We start from the raw sequence: 21786 nt of genomic DNA on the forward strand, positions 1-21786 counted from the left end.
GCATTGCAGGAGAGGAGTTATAAATAATATCCTTGCCTTTTAAGAAGGCCTTGCTGAATAGTTTTCAAAAGACATTAATAGGCTTCTCACCTTTTAGGTGCTCAGCTGGTGATGTTTGAGGCCTGTCTTTTAGATCACAGATGTGCAAGGTTTTCTCTAGGCGTTTCCCTCTGTGTTGTTTCAGAATGGATACCTGCAATAAAGAACTGCTTTTACAAACATCATTTATTTGCCCCCAGTAACTCTCAGTTTAAAAGGAGGGGTTTGAAAACCACTTTATTTGCTTTACAAAAGGAAACGAGGAAACACAAAACCTCAATTTTCATCCTGGCCTCTGCTTATATCAGAATTGATCTTTTTTAGGTTGTGTTTCCAAATGATCTTTTGCTGTACTCCTGGTGCTGGAAGATTAAGATGTTTAGAGAAAGTGTTTCCTTCAGCCTTGCTTTGCAAAAGTGTGCCACGAAGGCTTGTGGACACAGGGATATAGCAATGATCAGATTGGGCTAGATCTGCAGTCTAACTGATGAGCTTTTCTGACCAAAACTAGGATTTTCTGCTTTATGGAGAGGTTTAAGACCTCAAAGTGTGTGTGGATGATAGGGCCAGCCTACTTCCTTTGCTGGAAGGGGAATGCAGCCCTTTTCCACATATCTCTGCAAACTCTGAGGCTACCTCCTAATCAGCCCAGACCCTGATCCTTAAAGTGAATTGTCATCATGCAGTAGTGTCTCTCCTTTCCCCTTCTCCTCACCCTTTCCCTCTGTCTAGCCATGTGTGTATCTATGCAGGGATGTTCAGCAGGATTGTCCCTTTCTCCATCCTCCTTTCCCTCCCCCAGTGGCTCTCCCTGCCCCTCCAGACTCAGAGCCTCACCCCTGTTGTGTTCCTATGTTGTCACATAGGGAGTTTGCCCGTTGGAAGGTGAGGAACACAGCCATCGAGCGGAGGGACCTGCTCCACAATCCACTGCCCCTGATGCCTGAGTTTCAGAGGAGCATCCGCCTCCTGGGCAGGAGACCCACCACGCAGCAGTTCATCGATACCATCATCAAAAAGTACGGCACCCACATCCTCATCTCTGCCACCCTGGGAGGTAGGTGGCAACCTGGGCAGCATCCTCACATGGGTGGTGGGGTGGTGAAGGCACTGGGCAGCACCTACAAAGCACCTTGGAGGATGGTTGGTAGCATGGAGCCAGGATGCATCTCCACCAGCTGAAGCCTGTCCCATCGTCAGACGGTGGGAACATCCCTGGAGTAGAAATAGCCTTTGCAAATGAATTCACAGTGTGATGTGTGTGCATTCAGCATCTGTGCTACGTGTGCACTGGTGCTCCTCTGACAACAGCGTGTGTGTACTGGTGTGTGTCAAGATAAACATGCTTCATTTAGCTGCGAAGCCTGTCTGTCATTCCTGCTCCTCTGTCCTTCATTTGACAACAGAATGTGTGATCCCTCTCCTTTTTCTTTCCAGAATGAACCCAAATTCAGGGGGAAAAGCATCTTTTCTTGCTGGAACTGGAGGCATTTCAAACAGCTCCAGGAAGAGGGAGTTCAAGGAGTTGGGCAGGGAATGTGTGCAGCCAGAAAGGCCTGTGCTGAATACATAAGTGAGCACAGTAATGTGGGGTAGGCTCTTGAAAAAACAATAGTTGAGTAAAACTCAGTGTATGTGCAAGGACTGCAGAGAGGCTTGTGTGTGCAAGTGGAATATGTCAGTGATGACATAAGATATAGCGCTGTAGGGCCATTAACCCATGAGTGTGCACTGCTATTGGTGCTGCACGAACATTTAGAGTACTGAGTATTGAAAACAGGGTGAAAAATAGCAGCTCCTTGATATTTGCTGCTGATTTTTCTGTATCTCTTGTATTATTTCTACCATTCTTTACCCCTTTAGGGAGTGCATTTAAATGCTTTTCTTTTGAGAACCCCTGTCTGTTAAGAGGGATTCTGCAGTGCAAAAGGGTCTTCATTTTAGTACACTTTGTTGCTGTGGCTTCTTCTAATGTACCTGACCTCCAACCTTGCCACTTTGCAAAGTTTGCAGTGAACTTTGAGGGATTTCTGGCCATCTGTCTGTTCCCAAAGCATTCTGCAGACACTGGGGTGAGACGGAGATGAGATTAGATGTGTGCATATGATTCATGCACAAATTAGGTGGTAGGTAAATTGGCGCAGTTCCACTGAAGTCAAATGGCCTTTCATGTGGCAAACGTCCTTCAAAGGTCCTCAGGCTGCTTTTGCAGCCCAGGCAGTCAAAACATCCCTCCATCTGCAAGAAATGTGAGAGAAAGCAGGTTTCCATGCACTGAAGAGTACAAGTGACTGCCTGCATCAGGCCTTAATGAAGTATGCATAAAGATAAACTGCTTTTTATTGAGGAAACCACTTTTCAGGACCATATTTTACAAGAGCCAGCCAAGTAAAGACTCCAGTAAAGCACTGAGAGTAGTTTTGTGGGTTTGCTATTCTTTCCATTGACATTCCTTTTTCTTGCCACTCGCATCCATGGAAATCTGAAAGAAGACCTTTGATGGTGAAATATATTTTTAATTTTGCCTGGCTGAGGTTGTGAATTATTCACAGGGGTTTGTTTCTTCTCCTGAGTTTTACAACACAACACTTTTAAATATGCAAAGGCTTGTAACGAGAACTGGTGGTGGAGGGGAGTGCTAAACGCTCCGTCAGCCCAGAGCATGGTGAGCAATGGGAGGGGAGCAAAGAAGGATTTATCTCGGCAGTGGCAGTCCCAGTGAAAATGTAGATGAAGCTGGGCATGCATTATGCAAGGAGGACGCATCCTAGTCACAGGCTGTGGGCTAAACACCACCACTGGGATATAAAACCAGGCATGTCCTGGCACCCTTGTTCTCCCAAGACTTTATGGCTCCTCAGAAGAGTAACAATGATTCTGCTTTGGATTACAGTGGTTTGTAATTTACCTGATGTCTTATTAGGTTGCGAAGGAGTGACAAGCACACAGGAAATTGTTCTGCTTTTAAATGCCAGCTGTTGCATGGTCCCCAGGAGGCTGGGTGATGGATCAGGCCAGCCCACCTCAATCCAGCAGCTATTTTCACACCTGGCCACATGAGGAACAGCTCTGATGCCTTTCAGCCTACAAAACAGCCGCATCCCCCTTGGGTCCAATAAAACCCAGGTCTGCTCCAGTTTAATTCTGACAAAGGAATTGGTGAAGGGTCATTTTGAGGGCACCCATGCTCTGGGAGGAAGCGCACAGAGCTGAGAGGCAATTTGCAGGGAAAGCCCTAAAGGAAAGGCAACTTTGAACATAGCATCTGCTTAATAAATGGGAAATTAAGACTTAATAATGCAGCAAAAGTCTGTTAACCTCTCTTGATCTAAGTGTTGCTTTGTTGCTTTCTCATGCACATGCTCCATGGGGATGCTGTGCTTTTCCACATCTGCACACATGCGCTTGGAATAGGTTTCCAGCAATGGTATTTCTGGTCAGCACCTTTCACTCCTAGGGGCAGTATTTGTCCCTCAGGAAAAGCATCAAATCTCATAGTCTTTGCTTTCCTGCTTTCTTCCTCTTACTCCCATCGGAAGGGTCCAAACACCCCAGAAAGGGGACAAACTGACAGCTTTTTGTGGGGAAATCACTGATCAGCACTGCTCTAGAGCACAGGTTTGTCCTCTGTGATGCCTAGGAGCTGTTTCAGTTGCTCATTGCCTGCTTTGTGTTGTCTAGGGACAGAAAGCAGGTGGATTTCCTGGTGATTTGAAACCAGTGGTGTTGCCTAATGCAATTCAATGTAGGCTTCCTGGTTGCTCTGTCCGTGTCATCTCCAATCCCAGCATTCCTCTAGCTAAAATGAACTAGTCTGGAGTGAAAAGCTTCTGGTTTTTGTGCCTTGACTATAAACTAAGGTATGACAATATTCCAGAAAAAGCTGTTTTCTTCCAGTTCCTGGTGGGATTAAGGAGTTGCTGCCTGGATCCAACAGGTTCCCCTGGGAACTGCAGCTAAGGAGGGAATTATCCAGGTCTTCTCTCTCCTGTCACAGCCTTTCAAAGAGGTGACAAAGCATCATTTGTGTCTGCTGCATCTCCATGCTGTTAAATGCTTCCGTTACATACAAGATACAAAACTTTGGGCTTTTTCACACAAAATCAGCCTATCTTTCCTCAAGCCTCTTAGCTAACTCCTATTCAGGCTTCCTTTTGGTGGCAAACAAGTTTTCTCATGCAAATTCACAAAGTCTGACCTTCCTTCAAATCCTCCTGTAAAAGTCACCTCAAAGCTGAAACCTGACAACACACCAACAGTGGCTGGGCATCTGGTGTGTGGTGACCGCTGTTTCTTGTGCTAATCACAGTCATCTGATTGCCTTGTGCTTTGCTGCCTGTCTGTTGTATACAGCTGTTGTCTTCTCAGATATGTGGAGTTTAAATGCTCTGGGACAGGATCTATCTTTCTGCTGTGTGTGGCTAGAACCTGATGTGACAGAGCCTTGATCCCTGCCAAGGCTTCCTCATGCTGCTCAACGTACAATGACGATAACGGTGATAAAGGAATCAAAGCGGCTCCTTTTCCAGGGAAAGTGTATTTGTGAGAGGTAACAATGAGGATGCTGTTACTACAACAGCTTTGATTGCGGGCAAAGGATATGATGTTATTCTAAAGAAAATATTAAAGAGAGAAAGTTTTCCATGCCAATCTTCGCCACTCCAGCTCCTGTGAAGCCAATTAAAAGATTTCAACTGATCGACTCTTTTGATGAAAACTATCTTCTTTCCACCAAAAAAAGTTCATTTTTCATCTCAAAGCCAAAGGCTCAATCTTCAACATATCAATAGCTTGAAAAAAAACCTGAAATCCAATAAGAAATATTTTGATTTTCAGCCAGAATATTTTGGGTTTGTTTTCAGGCATTTGGCTTCCAGATGAAAGCTGGAAAATATCCAGGGAAAGCAAAATGAGGGGGGGGGATTTTTTGCGTGTATGCAATAAAAGAAATTATTTGGACAAATCAAACTACTTCAGCTAATAAGAATTTTGAAGAAAAGTGCTTGCTCTCTAAAAAAAAACACAATATGCAAAAATGCTGAAGAGCAAAACATTTCTTGGCTGAGAAAGCGGTAGAACATTATTTTCCTCTTTGACCATGCTATCATTGCCAGGGGCAATGTATTCATCAGTGGTTCATCTATCAAATGAGAACGAGTGTCATTCCTCTCATTAAGAGAGCTATGTAGAAATGGCACATTTCTACCGTGGGTGTCTATTGTCTTTGTTAAAATCAGAGCTTCACATGTTAAGGGTGCACGATAGGTTTCTACCCTTTTACGCCTCCTGTAGTGCCAGCCTTATGTTAAGGATGAGCTGGATTTTAATCTGGCTCATCCAGCACAGATTGAACTTTTAGGTAAATGTTGCTTCTCAGCTTTATGTCCTTATCTCTCTTGTTACATTCAGGTTTCTGCTGATGTTTAGGATGTTTGGGGCTCTTTGGTATTAGCTGCTTCACTCTCACAACAACTCTATGGTTACTGGTTCAAAATCACCTCTTGTCCCTTACCTCATAGGATATTCTTCACTCTCCACTGAAATTCCCTGAATGAGACTCTAGGAGAGGAACAAAAGCAGAAATGGTGGTTGGTTTAAATTGGCTTTCTTATTTGTTCTTTCCTCTGATTGCTCCCCTTCACTCACTTCCCTGCCCTTATCCTTTTACAAGCTCACTGGAAGCTGAAGAGGTGCATCGAGCGTTTATCCTCTGTACCCACCTACATAACTATGTCCTAGTGGCAACTTCAGTCATTAGTAATTCCTTCTAGGCATCAGGTCAGAGAGACCTGCATAAAATTGGCATCTTCTCCCAATGGGTGTGCATCATTCTAGGGGTGCTGCCCCAGACAAGTGCATTCCTAAAGAGGGACAAGTGCTCTGAATCCTTTCCAGCAGTTGTGGTAAAGCTATGCTGGCTAATAAACATCCACAGTGTTATCTACTCGATTCAGTGGAGCTGATCTACAAGTGTGGTAGTCCTGGCCTTTCCGGCTGAGTAGAGAAGGAGGTTCTTGTATACTAAATTCAGTGAAGTTCTGGTGCTGGTGAGGAAAGGTGGATGCATTTAAAAGTGCTTTAGGTGTTGGACTTTTCTTTCTCTAGGTGCCACATGTGACATCGTATGTTCCTGTTCAGATGAACCTCCACGGCAGCCTGAAATCTCCTCCTTTTCTTTCTGCTGCAGGAGAGGAGGCCTTGACCATGTACATGGACAAAAGCCGCCTCGACAGGAAGTCAGGAAATGCTACCCAGAGCGTTGAAGCGTTGCACCAGCTTGCTTCCTCCTACTTTGTAGACCGTGATGGCACCATGAGGAGACTCCATGAGATCCAGATCTCTACCGGAGCAATCAAGGTATTGTCTCTTGCCTTGGGAAAAGAAAGAAGATTGTGTGCCCATACTAATACTGTAGGGATTTGGGCAGGACTTTGCTAGTCCAGTGTGATGTCTTTTTTGATCACAAGTTGTTTGGTTCCTGCACTGAGTTCCTGGGTAAATTGTTTTCTTATTGACCTTACTGAAGAATTTTTTTCCCTAGGGTGAGTAATAACTGGAAAGAATGGGGGGAGTATTCAGTGTGATAGTTGTGTATGATAGGAGACTTTCTCTATGTGTGGCAGTGACCTCTAGAAGGGAGAGAGGGAACAGCTAATCCAGATCAGAGATGGAGGTTGGAAGGGAAAGGCAGGTCTGTGAAATGGACAACCATATCCAACCCAGGAGTATTCTCGTCTTGCGGGTGTAAGCCTGGTGAACATCTCTCAGGTGAATTTACTACAAGAAAAGATGAAAAACTCAGTGTGGCATTACTGAATGAAACGGACTGAGACACAGCTTGAGGGTTGCAGCAGGACAGAAGGGAAGCTGCTCAGAGCATACAAAATAGGGAAAATGGCTCTGCAGACAAAGACTGCCTTCTCTGAAAGCAATCATCCTATACTGGGGAGGGATTTTATTGTTGCAGAGTTCACTCCAGGGAAGGAGATATGGATGGAGTCATTGTTAGCCGTTTCTGAAAGGTTTCAGCTCTGTGGTGTCTCATGGCTGAGTTTGTTCCCTTTTGGGTGGGAGATTGTATTGAGATACTGAAACAGTGACAGCAGATAATCATCCTTTGTGAATTCAGGAAGGGCAGCTCTCCTCCGTGTCTGGAAACCAACAGCAGCCACCACAGCAACAGCACTGCAGGTCATCTGTGCCTTCATCAATCCTCAGCACAAGGATGGTGTGCAAATATGTTGTTGGGAGCACTAGGCAGTGTAGTGGGCTGGAAATCCATCTCTGTATCTTGCTTTCCAATAAGAGAAGCCAGGGAATAATTCCTCTACTGGCTTCTGATGTTCTCCAATGGAGATCCTCTATGAGAAACATCAATCTGCAGGCCCTCATTGCCAAGCCCAGAATAATATGCAGTACCATAAAGAAAGCAGACACAATTCGCTCTGTTTTCACTTTTGACTGAGCCAAACATGAGCTGTGTCTCTCCAATGTGGGGTGTTTTTTTTCCCCTGTTAGGGGGGATGCATTTTGGATTGCATCAGTTGCTGACAAGGAGTCACTATATTACAAGGTCTGAAACTGCCTGGGGAAGATGTGGTGCTGCAATCAAAGGGAACACTCTCTGTTTTCTACATCCTCCATAGGTAACAGAAACTCGGACTGGCCCCCTGGGCTGTAACAGCTACGACAATCTGGACTCTGTGAGTTCTGTCCTTCTGCAAAGCACTGAGAGCAAACTCCACCTGCAAGGTAGGGCACAGGAATGAGGGAGATGGATAAGAGCTTGGAGTGGAGGATGAAATTAGAGTGGGGGGAGAAATATTTTAAATAGCATTTTCAACTCCTCTCTTTGCTGTGATTGCTGCCTTCACTGTAAGTTCCCTGAAGCAAGACTGGTGGCTTCATATGATGCTCAGCACAGCAAAGCCAGGGCTTGACAGGGACTGAGCTACAGGCACAAAGAACTGCAGGCTGGACCTGTTGAAGTGCCTTTTGTCATTCAATTTTGATGGACTTATGCATATAATACATGCACCAATATAAATAAATGTGACCTTTTCCTTTAATACTGAAGGGACATTCTGTCCACGTCTCTCTCTGTCCCTCCCAAACTGCTGATTCGCGTAAGGGGTTTGCAGATCAGCTTTTGGGACTCTCTAATGACCATAATCTTTGGGAAAAGTCATAGAGGTTTTATTTGGATGCTAGAAGCCATGGCTTCAGTCCCAGTTGGGGAGCTGGTCCAGAAGTCAACAGATAGAGGTCATGGCTGAATTAATACATACATACATGCTGCTTAGCAAGAAGTCAACTTCAGTAGAAGGAGGAAATACACTGGGTGTGTAATTTACTAAGGTTATTCCTAAGTTTTTTGACAAAATAAGGAAATGTGGGATTTAATTGCTCATTTGCCCAGCTGGTTTTATTTCTGGAATCCTTGTACTTGCACCAATTTTAATTTTTCAGATGAATGGGCTACATTACATCTTCCGCTCAGAGTATAATTTGGCAAGTGCTGTTTTAATCTTGGTTGCACAGAAAGTGGGTTTCATTTACTGAGTCATGTTGTGGATATATTGTTGTTGTTGTTATTATTCGCCTTTAAAAATAATAGGCAGGTTGTTTTCACTATTCCTGTGATTATCTAAATCACTGAGTTCTGGTTCTTACCTAATTAACAATAAGTGATTTGAGGCTTTTTATATACTGCAATGATGGCTGCTGGTAATGAAAAGCCGAGGATGACACATCAGATAACTAGGTAAACAGTTAAATAAGCAGACAGCTGGGTTTATAGGCAGACAAAGTGATAAGTAGGTGAATCAATACATCCCTATCGGCTATTTGACTCCACAGAAGAAGAGAAAAAGCAAGATGCCTGAGAGGTGGAAAGGAGGTGGAGGAAGAGGGAAAATTTAGGAGATGAAAGATGTAAGGTGGATGAGGCTGTGATTTCTGATGGGAGTAGACAGGGACCTCAGGGGTCAACCACACGTTGCATAATCCAGTGAAGAGAGACCAGACCCAGCCAAGGTATACAGGGAGGAAGGTAAGAACTCTCCCTAATAGAACCAAGTGACCTTTAAAGCTACACCTAAGTTTTCCACCTAATCTGAAGTGTGGTTCTTGGGATAATTACCTAGGATCCTTCCCCTGCTCTGAGAGGCCTCATTAGGAATTAGTCACAAGGCTGCAGGTAATGGATCGTGATCGAGTGTCCTCTGATCTGATTAGCAGCTGAGCATAAGCTGCTAACAGAAATCCATGTTTCTACCTTCATGTCACTCCAGCCCTGAGGCTGGCTCAATAAAAGAGCAGCTTCTCAGTGACAGGGAGAATTTCTGTTTCTGCACTTGCTGCTGCCCAGCCCTGAGAGTTGTGGCTTCAAAGATGTGCCCTTTAGGAGATGCAATGGCCAGACCCAGAGCTAAGCTACCTTCGTGCTGCACATAGGGCTCAGGAAGGCCAGCCAGCCTGGAGATTTTGAGGGAGGACCTGGATGTTTGCACAGTGCAGGGTGTCTGGTTCTGCACCTATGGTACACGGACTGAAAAGCATCACTAATTTATAAACCAGCATCCTCATGGACCCAGCGTGTATCTGCATCTGTGGTTGGAGAATATATACAGGTACATCATAGTACATATATTATCATGTAGCACATACATTATCACAGTAGCTTAGGTTTCCCTTTTTCTTACCTGGAGGCAGGTTCCCTATCCCATACATAAGGAGGGCTGTGCAGCTTCTCTGAAAGGGATGGGGGGGATCCTGTGGTGGGCCAGGATCTCCCAGGTGACTGCACTTCCTTGCACTTTGTATCCTTCTGTCCCTGCCTCCAGTGTGGCTGATGCACGAGCTGCCAGGGAAAGGACTAAATGGGAGCATAGGAGGGGAAGATGCTAACAGTTCTGCAGTGCTCTAGTGGGAAACAGGAGTTTGTTCCCTGAGAGAGTGTCCTGGACCCAAATTTGAACATTGGAGTGGAAAAAAAAATGCATCGCTTTGAAAAGTTTGGGAAAATTGAAATTCCAGAGGCGCATCCTCTTGGACGCTGTGACAGTATATGTCAATATTGCAACATGGCACTCTTTCAAGAAGATAAAATCCTTCTGTGCTGTTCTAAAGATTCCGACATTAAACAGGAAATAGTGCATATTAGGTAGTTACATCAAATGTGGTAATAGAATATTAAGATTTGCATTACAATTAATACTAAAGCCTTTGCCAAGACGAGCAGAGCAGTAATGACAACACAAAACAGTCCAGCTTTTCAGTGAAACAAAATGAGGAAGTAGAAAAGAAATACATTTAGACCTTTCCCTGTCAAAAGTGCTTTTGGAGTCAACATGCTCTCACCAAATGCTTCAATGAAACTGCATTTTCAACAGAGAACTCTTCTGTGGAAAATGTTTCAAATAGCTCCAATTTAAAGCCAGGGAAATTTACCTCTTTTAATGCAGGAAGCCTTTTATATACAGTCCAAAGGCAAACATCTCTCTCTAATAGTTTTTCTAGGTGAATTAAGGACACGTCCCCTTGTGAGACACTTCATATTCTGCCTGTAGTTATCCAAGGCAAACTTATATCAAATCTGTGCTGCTCTTAACTTTTAAAGGGAAACTTCATGCTATACACAGTGGCAGAATTCCTCCTTCTGATCAATGTTACCTTAATGCTTGTCACCAGCACACCTACCTTCTGCATCTCTTATCAGCTCCTGAGGCTGCTGTGGGGGATGAGCCCATTCCTTATGCACCCTGGCTTGGGCTGAGGTGTTCATCCCATGAAGATGGTCCCAGTATCTCAGCCTGTAAGGTTGCCCCGCTGCTTGGCTGCTGACATGAGGTTCCTCTATCAGTAACCTTAACAAAGATTTCTTCCACAAAGAAATTCCTGGCTGGAATATCTCTGAGTCACACGTACAGTTTTAAAGTTAGGGCTTTTGCTTTGGAGTATGCACACTTGTGTTTGGATGAGCAGCTGGATATGTGTGTCACTAGTTCCTGGTTTAAGCACATATTTGAATATATGCCGCTTGTTAAATGCTACAATTAGCTGCCTGGGTTCCAGCAGAGCTGCTTACCTGATTAAAGTTCAGTATTTATATATAAGTGTTCTTTTGAATTGGTGCTAAGTGTATGCAGGGATGATTGGCTTTTAAATCTGAGATTATTCCTAAAAGAGAAGATCCTGGAAAGGCTTCTTTAGAAACCACGAGTTTTATGGGCAAAAAGAGAGCATCCACATGAGGCACTCTGTAATGCAGGATGAGCCTGTGTCGTCTTTTGGAGGTTACTGGGTATTTGGTTACTGCATCTGCACGTGCTGACATACGCAATCATTGACCATTGCAATGAGCAGTGCTTTCACTGAAACTTTAGTTGCCTTTTTTAACCCGTATTCACTCCAGGAAAGAAACAATTAACTCTAAAGCCAGTTTCATTTGTAGCTGGGACCAAACAGCTTGTCAGTTTAAAATTCAAAGAGAAAACAGGGTGAGCGGAAGAACCTCTGATCATTTGGGTTTCATATTCAAAGGCTGAGGCCAGGGCAGGTTGTTCCTCTGTGAACCAGAGAGCGGAAAGATTTATTCATAGGACATGGACTGTTAATAAAGAGGATCAATGCACATCAAGGAGTTCAGCCTCCCTGTCTTGTGAGCTTGCAAGCTCAGTGACCACGGCAGCCTTCAGGCTCTCCAAACCCATTTTGTAGATCTCTGTTCTCCAGCAACACTTCACTTTCTTTCCATCCTGAAGGAAAGTTCTTGGAGCTTGGCAGGTGGGACCATCCTTAACATCAGTATGAAGGTGTGAGAAGGGACCATCCCTGTGCAGTGGTTGCTTCAGATGAATCCCTAAAAGAGACTGAACTTCAGTGCTTCCTGAAGACCACAGGGGGAAAGCTGAGCTTTTCTGCTGAGAAATATCTCAGGAAAGCCCAAATGACCTCAAAATGCTGATCTCATTTGACAAATTCTGAGGTGTTCACAGGGGTGCTGCAGACTGGGGTTCAGCCCCTTGCATGTTTCCTCCCTTTCACACACCACAGAAAAGGGAGCGGGATCTATGCACACATGATGCTTCCAAATGCTGGGCTTGAAACCCCTGTACAAGTGTCACAAATGTCTTCTCCTGCTGAAGGTTGTTCTGTGTTCTTTCTGCTTGGTGGCTGCCACCATTCCATGCTCTGCTGTGAATTAGGTCAGACAATGGGGCAGTTGCTGCCACCAGGCATGGTACTGCCATGTGCCTCCTGGTATCACCATATGCCCTGGCAATAGCAGGAGCAGAAAGGAAGCAGAGGTCCCTGTGCCTTCAATAGCCTCCTGATCCCCCCTGAGCTCAGTCTTCCAAAGGTTCCTTATCAAGGCTGAGGTGTCTCTGTGGAACCAAAACAAAAGGGTAATGGGGGTTCCAAGGGCACAGCCCACTGCTTTCCTCTTGCTTGGGGTGACCATGACCCATCACAGAGATGGGTCTGAACTCCTGAAAGGAGTCACAGCCCCTTTTGCCCTTCCTGTACGCTCTCATCCTCTGAATTATTGTCTTATTTTCATTCCACTCCAATGAGCTGTCAGCAACAGATACAATAATTCAGCACAATAGAAACACCAACAGATGGGTAATTGACCCGCGTGCCTTCATTACACCGGAGTTCAGTGCTGCTGCTCAAGCCATAAATTCCTATATCTGCTCTTCCAAAATCCCTGGGTCTTTTATGAGGAAGGCAACTGGTCCAGGCTTCCTGTGAATGCTCTCTCAGTGTTATTGTCATCTCTGCCTCATGCACCAGAGACACTGACTGAGTCTGACAAACAGGGCTCACCAGGTAGAAGAAAACAGCTGTGGATCCTCAGGGATATCTGTAGGGAGCCTGGAGACAGGGGCTGGAAAAGGACAAGCTGGGAAAACAAGCTCACTGCACACAGGGCAAACACTCAAACTTAGCATGTCCTCTGGTACCTGAGCAAGCGTCCACCTACACGGATGCCTGCATAGGTGGATGGATACACAAACACCCAGATGGAGAAAGCGATATGGGGATAGAGCTCTCCACTAATGTAAATCTGCAGAACACCACTGAAATCACTGGCACTAAATCCATTTGCACTTTCATAGGATTTGGCATGTAGCCTTCCTAGCAGGGAGCAAGCTGAAAAGACTCAGGTACCCAGCTCCTGTATTTATACTGTGGGAGCTGGGCACTTAACTCTGCAAGGGTCTTTTCTAAATCCCTCCTTGTACTATTTTCCTTTCTTCTGTTTTCTTTCTCCTTCAGTGTGTAGTTTCCTTGTTTCTGTGGTACAAAACCTGTTTAGTCTCTCTCAAAACAAGCCAGAACAGCATAATGCTGTTCATCACTTCTGAACTAGCATTTTGTTGCAAAGTATAAAAACCCCAAACCTGGGAATAAAGGTAGCTTCGTATTCAGATGTTTTGTATTATACTGGGAGCCAGGACTGGGATGAAGGGGGTACACTGGGTGCTGGGGAGAGGGGAGTTACTTGTCACCCTTCTCTCACAGAGCAGATGGGCTCTACTCTTAGCTAAGTCACTCCTTGCAGTGGAGACATGCAATTTGTACCCCACCTTCCTTACTTGTGACAGCTTCAAGAGAAACATCCCAGCAGCTTTTAATTCGTCAGCATCACTTTCCCAAGCTGTTAATGAAACACGTTTTGAAAGCTGAACAGGTACCTGAAATGACTTTTTTTTCTTCTTCCCACATCCCCACCTCTTGTTTCTATGCCAGGTCTCCAGATCATCTTCCCTCAGTATTTACAGGAGAAGTTTGTCCAGTCTGCCTTGAGCTACATCATGTGCAATGGCGAAGGGGAATACATCTGCCGGAACAGCCAGTGCGGCTGCCAGTGCGCGGAGGAGTTCCCGCAGTGCAACTGCCCAATCACCGACATCCAGATCATGGAGTACACGCTAGCAAACATGGGCAAGACCTGGACAGAAGCCTATAAAGATCTGGAGAATTCAGGTAATCGAGCAAAACTCATTTTCTGATTGATTTGTTTCAAGCAAAGCACATCAGATTATATCAGTTCAGGATCTTTTCTTCTCTCAATATAATGCTTCAACTTGGACAAGAAAGTAGAGGATATTGACCCAAAAACTGTGCTGTTAGTCTTGAGGGAGTGCCTTTTTTCTCTATTACACATACAGGTAAAACCACACACCACACATAATTCTATGTGTAAGCTGATATTCTCTGTGGAAGAATTTGTTTGATTAAAAATCTGATTTTTCGTGCCAAACCACCTCAGAATCTCTCTTTAATAGTTCTGCAGAGAAACTTCCACAATATGAATGATGCAGAAATTGCTTTTCAGATTTGCATGAATGATTTATTCTGCTTTGGTGAAAGGCAATTCAAAGAGAGAGAGCACAGGCCAGATGACACCTCATTTGAGATAGAGAGGAGAAGGGAAAATTACTTCTCTCTCCTACAGTGCCAGTGTCCGCTGATGTGAATGTTTCTCTTCTCCCTCCATTTTCTCACAGTGTGTCCTTGGGCTGTCAAGGAGTTCGCTCCATGTCGATACTGGTAACACTCACTGTAGGTGTGTTGTAATAGCTGGGCAGTACGCATCCTCAAGGGCTTGAGGAGCAACCATACCAGTGCAATTATAGCCTTTTCTTTAGCAAGTGGTCTCCTTACCCTGAAGCCATGTGGGCACTAAGTTAAGCAGAACTTAATCGAGAACTTATGCCTGTGCTAACTCACATCTCTTAGTGTTAGCCAGCTACTTTCCAACTCATTTTCTTTAATGATTATAGTCATAGCTGTCCAGGTCTCCATGTTAGGAAAGAAAGCTATGAGGAAGGGACCATCTAGCTCCATTCAATTCTTCTTCATAAGTCTCCCAGCAGCATTTTCTTTCTTCATGTTGAAGGTCACCATAATCCCTTTAATGGTTGAAATGAAGTGGCCTATGATGTTTCCCCAAAGGGCTGTTGAGGACTGCTTCATGCTTGGATATGTGGACCCTGCTGGTGTGCCTGCTGTTGTACAGATTCTTATGTCCAGCTCATGCTGTCAACTTGGTGTTCAGCTGAGCAAAGTTAGAGTAGTAGCTAATGACGTGAGGCTGACTACTGTCTTGACAAGATCCATCTCTATACTACGAGGATCCACAAAGCTGGGGCATTTCCAGAAGCAGGTCACTAGTGGAAGAGGTCAGTGGTTTTCTGGGAGGCTCGTGGATGGAGTAGGTACCCAAGAGTAAACCAGAAACAATGCCTTCTGAACATCTGTTGCTCAGTACTACACAAATTAGGATTCCTGACAGTAGCTGCCAGCACAGCTCTGCCACTAGTTATGTGTTGCTAGTTCTGGCACAGGGTCTTCATGCAAGATGCTCAAGAGCCACACATGGCCACCACTCATCAAACCCCTTTACACTCCCCGGGGATCTAACCCAGACACTTAGAAGGGGAGAGCCCTATGAAGAGAGAAGAATTACAGTCCCACAGTGATTGTTTTACTGTTACATTCTGCACTTGTTGCACTCGATCTAAGCAAAGACTTGGATCTAAGCAAAGATAATTATATTCAGTCTCCCTCCCCTTGAGATTTCAACAGGGAAAGGTGTTTTTCATTTGCTGTGTTAAAGTGACACATTGCAGTGCAATTCTCTGCTGTGCTGTAGCCATATTCCACCCAGGACTGGGGGCTTTTCAGGGCTAGATGGAGTGATTATCTTTCTGTTTAAAGCTGCTGCATCTTATTCATCACTTCGTTGCTTCATGCGTGAACTTATCCTTGGAGATGAAAGTGACTACCACAAAAGACTCTAGTATTAGTATTTTGCTGCTTTTGTTTTAATAAATATTCCCAATAACTAGAGGATTTTATTCATTATGAAGAGCAGAAAAGAAATCTCTAATGACATCTGAAGGCTTTTCCAATAAAGTGGGCTGAAAGGCACACGAGTGCTCTGAAAACAAATACCGTTTGTGCAGGAAGCTGCAGATAGCCTGAAAGATCTCTATTCTGTTTCTGTGTTGGACTCCTCTGTCAATTTGCAAGAATCGTGCAGGACAGATCAAGAGGTGGTGCAATTTGGGATGATATCTTCAAAGTCAAGGAGGCTGCAGTGAACTGATGCTGCTTTAAGTCAGCTCAGGAGCTCTCGATCCTGTGCTTCATTGCTCATGTGTAAATGGAGAAAAACAGCACCACCTTATTCTTGGCATTTTAGTGTGGCTGGCCAAAAATTTCTGCATCAGGGCTGTGATTCTGGGTTTTAAAACAGCCTTTTGATTAAAAGTCAGGGTTTGGTTTGGGTTGTTTGGTTTTTTTTTGCAATATTATTGCTTTCTGATGGAAAAGTGATTCTTTTTTTAACTGAACAGACTAGCAGTGGAGAAACAGAAGTTTCACTTTTGAAAGAGATGTTTGATGTGGCCGTTTCCCTGTGATGCTCTCCAGAGGCTGGACCCTCTGCCCTGTACCATCTGTGATGCTGAGTCATTGCCATGAGACTGCGTGCAGGGACAGGGTGACTCAGCACAAAGAGATGCCATGGGATTGTGGGAGATGTAGTCCTGACCATCATCAACACTTTCTGAGCAGATAAATAGAACAAACTTAAATGCAAACAGATGGATTAATTAATTGGGAAGTCTCATGGTTAAGAATGAACTATTCCCAGAAAGGCACAAGACTTAGCACCATGCAGCCATAGTCTTGAGATAGCTCCAGAGAGAGTTCTGGAGACATGAAGAAACTATTCATTTTGGAAAGTATTTTCCTTTTCTCACTCCCCTCTTTACAAAACCAACCCCATCCAGCTTTTCTGTTGCCAGCTTTCTTTGCTCATTTGTTTTCCCCCCAACGTTGCACTGCAGTATCAAAATGTGCACACTGCACTGAAATTTCTCCCTTACCCGTCTCTATGAAAAATGTAGCACATTCATCATCAGAAGGAAAAAGAGCTTGGTCTTTTGCACAAACAGGTTTTTGAGGAAATTGATTTATAAGGGGCGGGAAGCAAATGCAAGGCTTTTACTGCTGAAATGTACCGGGAGTAATCAGCATGGTCAACAGAAGCAATTATACATGATGATAGTTTCAGAAGACCACTGAAGAGGAGAGAATCATTTTTGGTGAGGAGAAGGGCATTGAAAGCAGCATTGCAAAGAGAGTGAAAACCTGGGAGATGATTAAAACCAAAGTATCTCTCCATTATCTTGGGGAAAGAAAAGAGACAAGCAGATGTCCCGTGGATGTTGATAGTGCAATGATGGTGATTAGCTTTATTAGGTGCTCAGTTTCACCATGTGATGAGTATGACATGAACATCCATTTAGCATCTATGTAATGATGGTACTGACTAACACAGAGATATTCTTTGTTAGGCAGTTAAGCATGAACTGCAAGTTACTGAATAATAGGAAATCTGTTAGACAAATATCCATGAGCTTTGTATGACAGATTGTAAATTATCTAGTCTGATTTTCTTCAATAATTCTATGGATTATTTCTCTTTATTGAAAAGATATCAGCCTTTTCAAGCTTTCACTTTCTGGCTATTGTCCTCTTTTCTGAAAATGGGATGAAGGAGTTTTAATAAAGGATTAGGAAAGGAAGAAAAATTATGTAGATAAACTTACAGAACAAGATGGCTGCATTTCTTGTTGGATGCTTTATGGAGTGTATAGCACGGCTGTAGTCCAACTTCCCTATAGAAGTAAGACTACCATCAGCACTACTAGATCAGGTCAGCCACGGTTCTGTTTAGCAGTCTAAAGTGTTCTTCAGCATCTCTGGGCAGCACATTCCAGTGCTGCATTACCTCCAAGGGAAGAAGTTGTTCAATAAATCATTTGAAGTGCTCAATCTGCAAGCTATTGCTTCTTGTTATATCAACTGTCTCTAGTAAGAACAGTTTCTCTCCTTCATATGTGTAAGTACCCTTTAAGCAGTTGTAGGCTGTAATTAGGTTGCCCCTTGGCCTCTTTACCAGATTTAACAAGCGCAGCTTCTTACGCCTGACCTTGTAGGACTTGTGGTCCTTGACCACCACAGTAGTCCTTTGCTGTGGCCTCCCAGTTTCTCAACACCCATCTCTAATTGGGTGGCCCTAAAGCTGGCACAGAAATGCAGATGCAGCCTTAGCAATACCAAGAAGAGGGGAATATTAACTTCTGCAGTCTACTGGATTTAGCCCAGTGTACAGTTTGTGTTGCTTCCAGTGAGAACATAGTGTTAACCCACCTTTAGCATCGTGCCAGTCATAACCCCCAGGACCTTTTTAACAGCTCTTATTCAACGGGTTGTTTCCAAGCCTATACTGATGCATGGGATTTTTCTCTCTTGGTTCAAAACTGTACTTATCTTTATTGCATTTCACGGGGGCTTTTTCGGTCCACGCATCACTTTTCTCCAGTTCCCTTTGTGTCAAACACAGTTTTCTGGTGTCAAAAATTGAGTTATTTTCTGATGAGGAAGTTGGAGCTTCTCAGTTAGGAAGGGGTGGTCATGAACAGAACCAACATCTCTATATACTATTTTGTAATGAAAAAACCTCAAACAAACCCAGCATAATGTGGTTTTTTTTATTATCAAACAAAAGCAAACAGAACTAAAGTGATCACAACCCAACATTTAACAACACATATTTGGATCAATTAGTTTTTTCCCTTTGGCTAAAATTGACACATTTAGTTCTGACCTTAGCCCTACAAATTGCTTGATTTTATTTTTATTGTTACAGAAAACAACTCATTTAACTTCAAATGAAGTAAATGAGAAAAGAAGAATCAAATGCTCTTTTTAAAAGATGAGAAGCAGGACATTGGAACACAATCCAAACCCTTCCTCTGGGGACTTTTATAAAGCCCTTTTTTCCTCTTATTTTAACACAAAGTGATTTGACTTCAGCAACAAACATAATTTTAGGAGCAGCTAAAACACAATTTAAATGAAGAGCTCTTTAACTGAATGACTACAACTCCTTGCTTCTTGCTCATAACCCCTAAACTATGATCCCATACCCCAGGGAATTTGTCTCCTTTTTTTTTTGCTCCATGCATTAAATGGATTGTTTCACTCTAATTCTCTCTGGGTTGCAGTTCTCATGTAGGAGCAGCAACAGCCATGGAATTAATGGGATTGCTGGGGAAGAATGTCAGACTGGTGAGCTAAACATAGAATGGTTTGGATTGGAAGGAACCTTAAAGCTTATCCAATTCCAACACCTTCCACTAGAGCAGCTTGCTCCAAGCCCCTGTGTCCAACCTGGCCTTGAGCACTGCCAGGGATGGGGCAGCCACAGCTTCTCTGGGCACCCTGTGCCAGCGCCTCAGCACCCTCACAGGGAATAATTTCTTCCTAATGTCTGATCTTAATCTCCCCTCTGTCAGTCTCAAGTCATCCTGTTAATGAAAACCTTTGAAGCTTTGTTGCAGTTCAGAAACCTTTGTATTTCTCCGCATTTTTGTGTGTTCCAGATGAGTTTAAATCCTTCATGAAAAGGCTACCTAGCAACCACTTCCTGACCATTGGGAGCATCCACCAGCACTGGGGGAATGACTGGGATCTGCAGAACCGCTACAAGCTGCTGCAGAGCTCCCTGGAAGCCCAGCGCCAGAAGATCCAGCGCACTGCCCGCAAACTCTTTGGCCTCAGTGTCCGGTGTCGGCACAATCCTAACCACCAGCTGCCTAGAGAAAGGTACCTTCACCCTTCATTGGGGATGGGTGCGGTGTCAGGGGTGACTGGTGGACCCAAGCCTGGGCTTTGACCTAAACCCAACAGCCTAAGTGTTTGGGTATAGGATGTGCTAACGTGGAGGTGTGGGGGAAACGGTAAAGACTGAGTGTGTGTTGAAACCTCTGGACGTGTAAGTAACCTTTATCACATACCTAAATATATCCACATCCCTTCTGTGTGGTCTTAACTACCCAGATAAAGAACACACACTTATTTTGTGGTGTTCTGCAGCAGTATTACAAGGCTAATACCAGACAGCCAAACAGACTAAGCTGCTTTTTAAGCAGTTTTGCCTCATGTACTACAGCCCAGCTTTAAGCCTCCATTTGCTGCTGAGGTGGATATACAGAGCACAAGATGTTTCAGCCCATTTTGGAGTTGTGCTCCTCAGTGAGTATAGCCAGAGTGAAAGAGATGCTTTAGTTTCATCTGGAATAAATCACATCTCTGCCACAAAATGCAGAGTGAACCTGCAAACCTGTGCTGATCAGAATCTCAGTAGATTACAGCTACAGCAACTATTGATTGATATTGACTGAGTGATGGATTAGGTATTGATATCTAATACTGGCTTTCTGGGGCTCCTTTCAGCCCTGCCCTATGGCTCAGTTTAAGTTTGCTTCCAGTCATTTTTTGGAGACTTATATCAGTAGATTTTAATAAACATCTCTTGATGTTTCTTTCTACATTGTCTGAACTAACACTGAAAATCTTGGAATAAAGGAGTCCAAGTGCCTTTTTGTCCATGCTTCTCTTGAAAGGATTAGGCCAAGTTAATATTTGTGGGGGGGAACTCTTTCTTCATCTCATTCATTACCTAAATTCAAGAGAAAATTAAGTGATTGACTGCTGTCCCCTGTTAGCATCCAGCTCCCTGGCCACTAAACACACTGAGCTTTCGTTTCATCACTGCACAGCTTAGGAAACTCTTCCAGGGTTTAGCATCTCTTTAATTACCAAGAAATCTCATGTTTCTGGGCAAAGACTCGATAGACTTACTAGGGATGAGGGGAAATATCTATTAAGTTTAAGAAATTAGGGGAAAAAAGCCTTTGGAAAACTTCCTAAAATAGGCCCATTCCTGCCAGCTGGCTGAGCTGCTAGAACCAAGCCAAGTGGTGGAGGAATCACAAGCACATCCAGGCACGATTCTGAGTTGTACCACAACAACAACAAAGCGAAGCAGCAGTAAGCAAATATCCAGCCAACCATGGTGCTGCAAAGCATTCAGCTAAATACATCTTTAGCATTTCTCTTCTATTTTAAAGAGTCAGCCACGCAGAAAGGCAGCCTCCATCTAATACTGCAAAATCTGGGGGAAGGAGGATGGAGTGGTTGATGGCAGCTGGGTTTTTAACTGACTGATGTGCTTGATTTGTTTAAGTCAACACCAGCAGGCATATTATCATTTCCTTTCTTATTTGTCATGCTGCATTTGTAGCGAGGCAGGGGAGCAGCTCAGTAGATGTGTAGCAGAAGAGGTATACGTTTCACTGTGCCTTTCACCAAAGCCTGGAAATACTCTAATTTCCTAATTGTTACTGTACAGAATGACAGATGCTTATCAAGCATGCCAATGGCTTTGAAAGGATGGAAAGGTTCTATTTAGAGCAAGCCTCTCTCTTTTATAGTAACCTTGCATTATATATTCAAAAGCAATGGAAAAAAGAAATACAATTACTGTTGATGGTCCTCAGGGAAAGGAGGAGGTGGTGATCCCAAGAGAAAGAGTAGGGATTTTGGAAATTAGGCTGATTCTCCATGACCTTTTGCAATAGCGAGGAAGGCTATAAAAATACGTATTTATATGGCTATATTTACAAATATATGCTTTTCAACATATATATACACATCGATATAACTGCTTTTGCTTAAAAAACACCTCTTTGCAGGTAAGTTTGTTAGTCTGAAAAAGGAAGCACCCCTGAGCTGTTAAAGCATCAATGTTGAATGAGTACCTATGGCTGCATTATGGATGTAAAATATAAATAACATCCAAAGGAAGGGGGG

The 21786-nt window shown here is 43.8% G+C and overlaps 1 protein-coding gene across 1 annotated transcript in view; it reads left to right on the top strand.

Moving 5' to 3' along the window:
* BRINP1 (BMP/retinoic acid inducible neural specific 1) overlaps positions 1 to 21786 on the top strand; it is a gene marked incomplete at its 5' end in the record, with an annotated part of 59846 nt that overhangs the window by 31763 nt on the left and 6297 nt on the right. The window contains 5 exons of the mRNA XM_080630961.1: positions 906 to 1096; positions 6227 to 6396; positions 7686 to 7791; positions 13801 to 14037; positions 19515 to 19737. Coding sequence (XP_080487087.1) covers positions 906 to 1096; positions 6227 to 6396; positions 7686 to 7791; positions 13801 to 14037; positions 19515 to 19737 — 927 coding nt within the window. The remainder of the gene's footprint in view (positions 1 to 905; positions 1097 to 6226; positions 6397 to 7685; positions 7792 to 13800; positions 14038 to 19514; positions 19738 to 21786) is intronic.

The sequence above is a fragment of the Psittacula echo genome (assembly GCF_963264785.1).
Source record: "Psittacula echo genome assembly, chromosome: 16".
NCBI lineage: Eukaryota > Metazoa > Chordata > Aves > Psittaciformes > Psittacidae > Psittacula > Psittacula echo.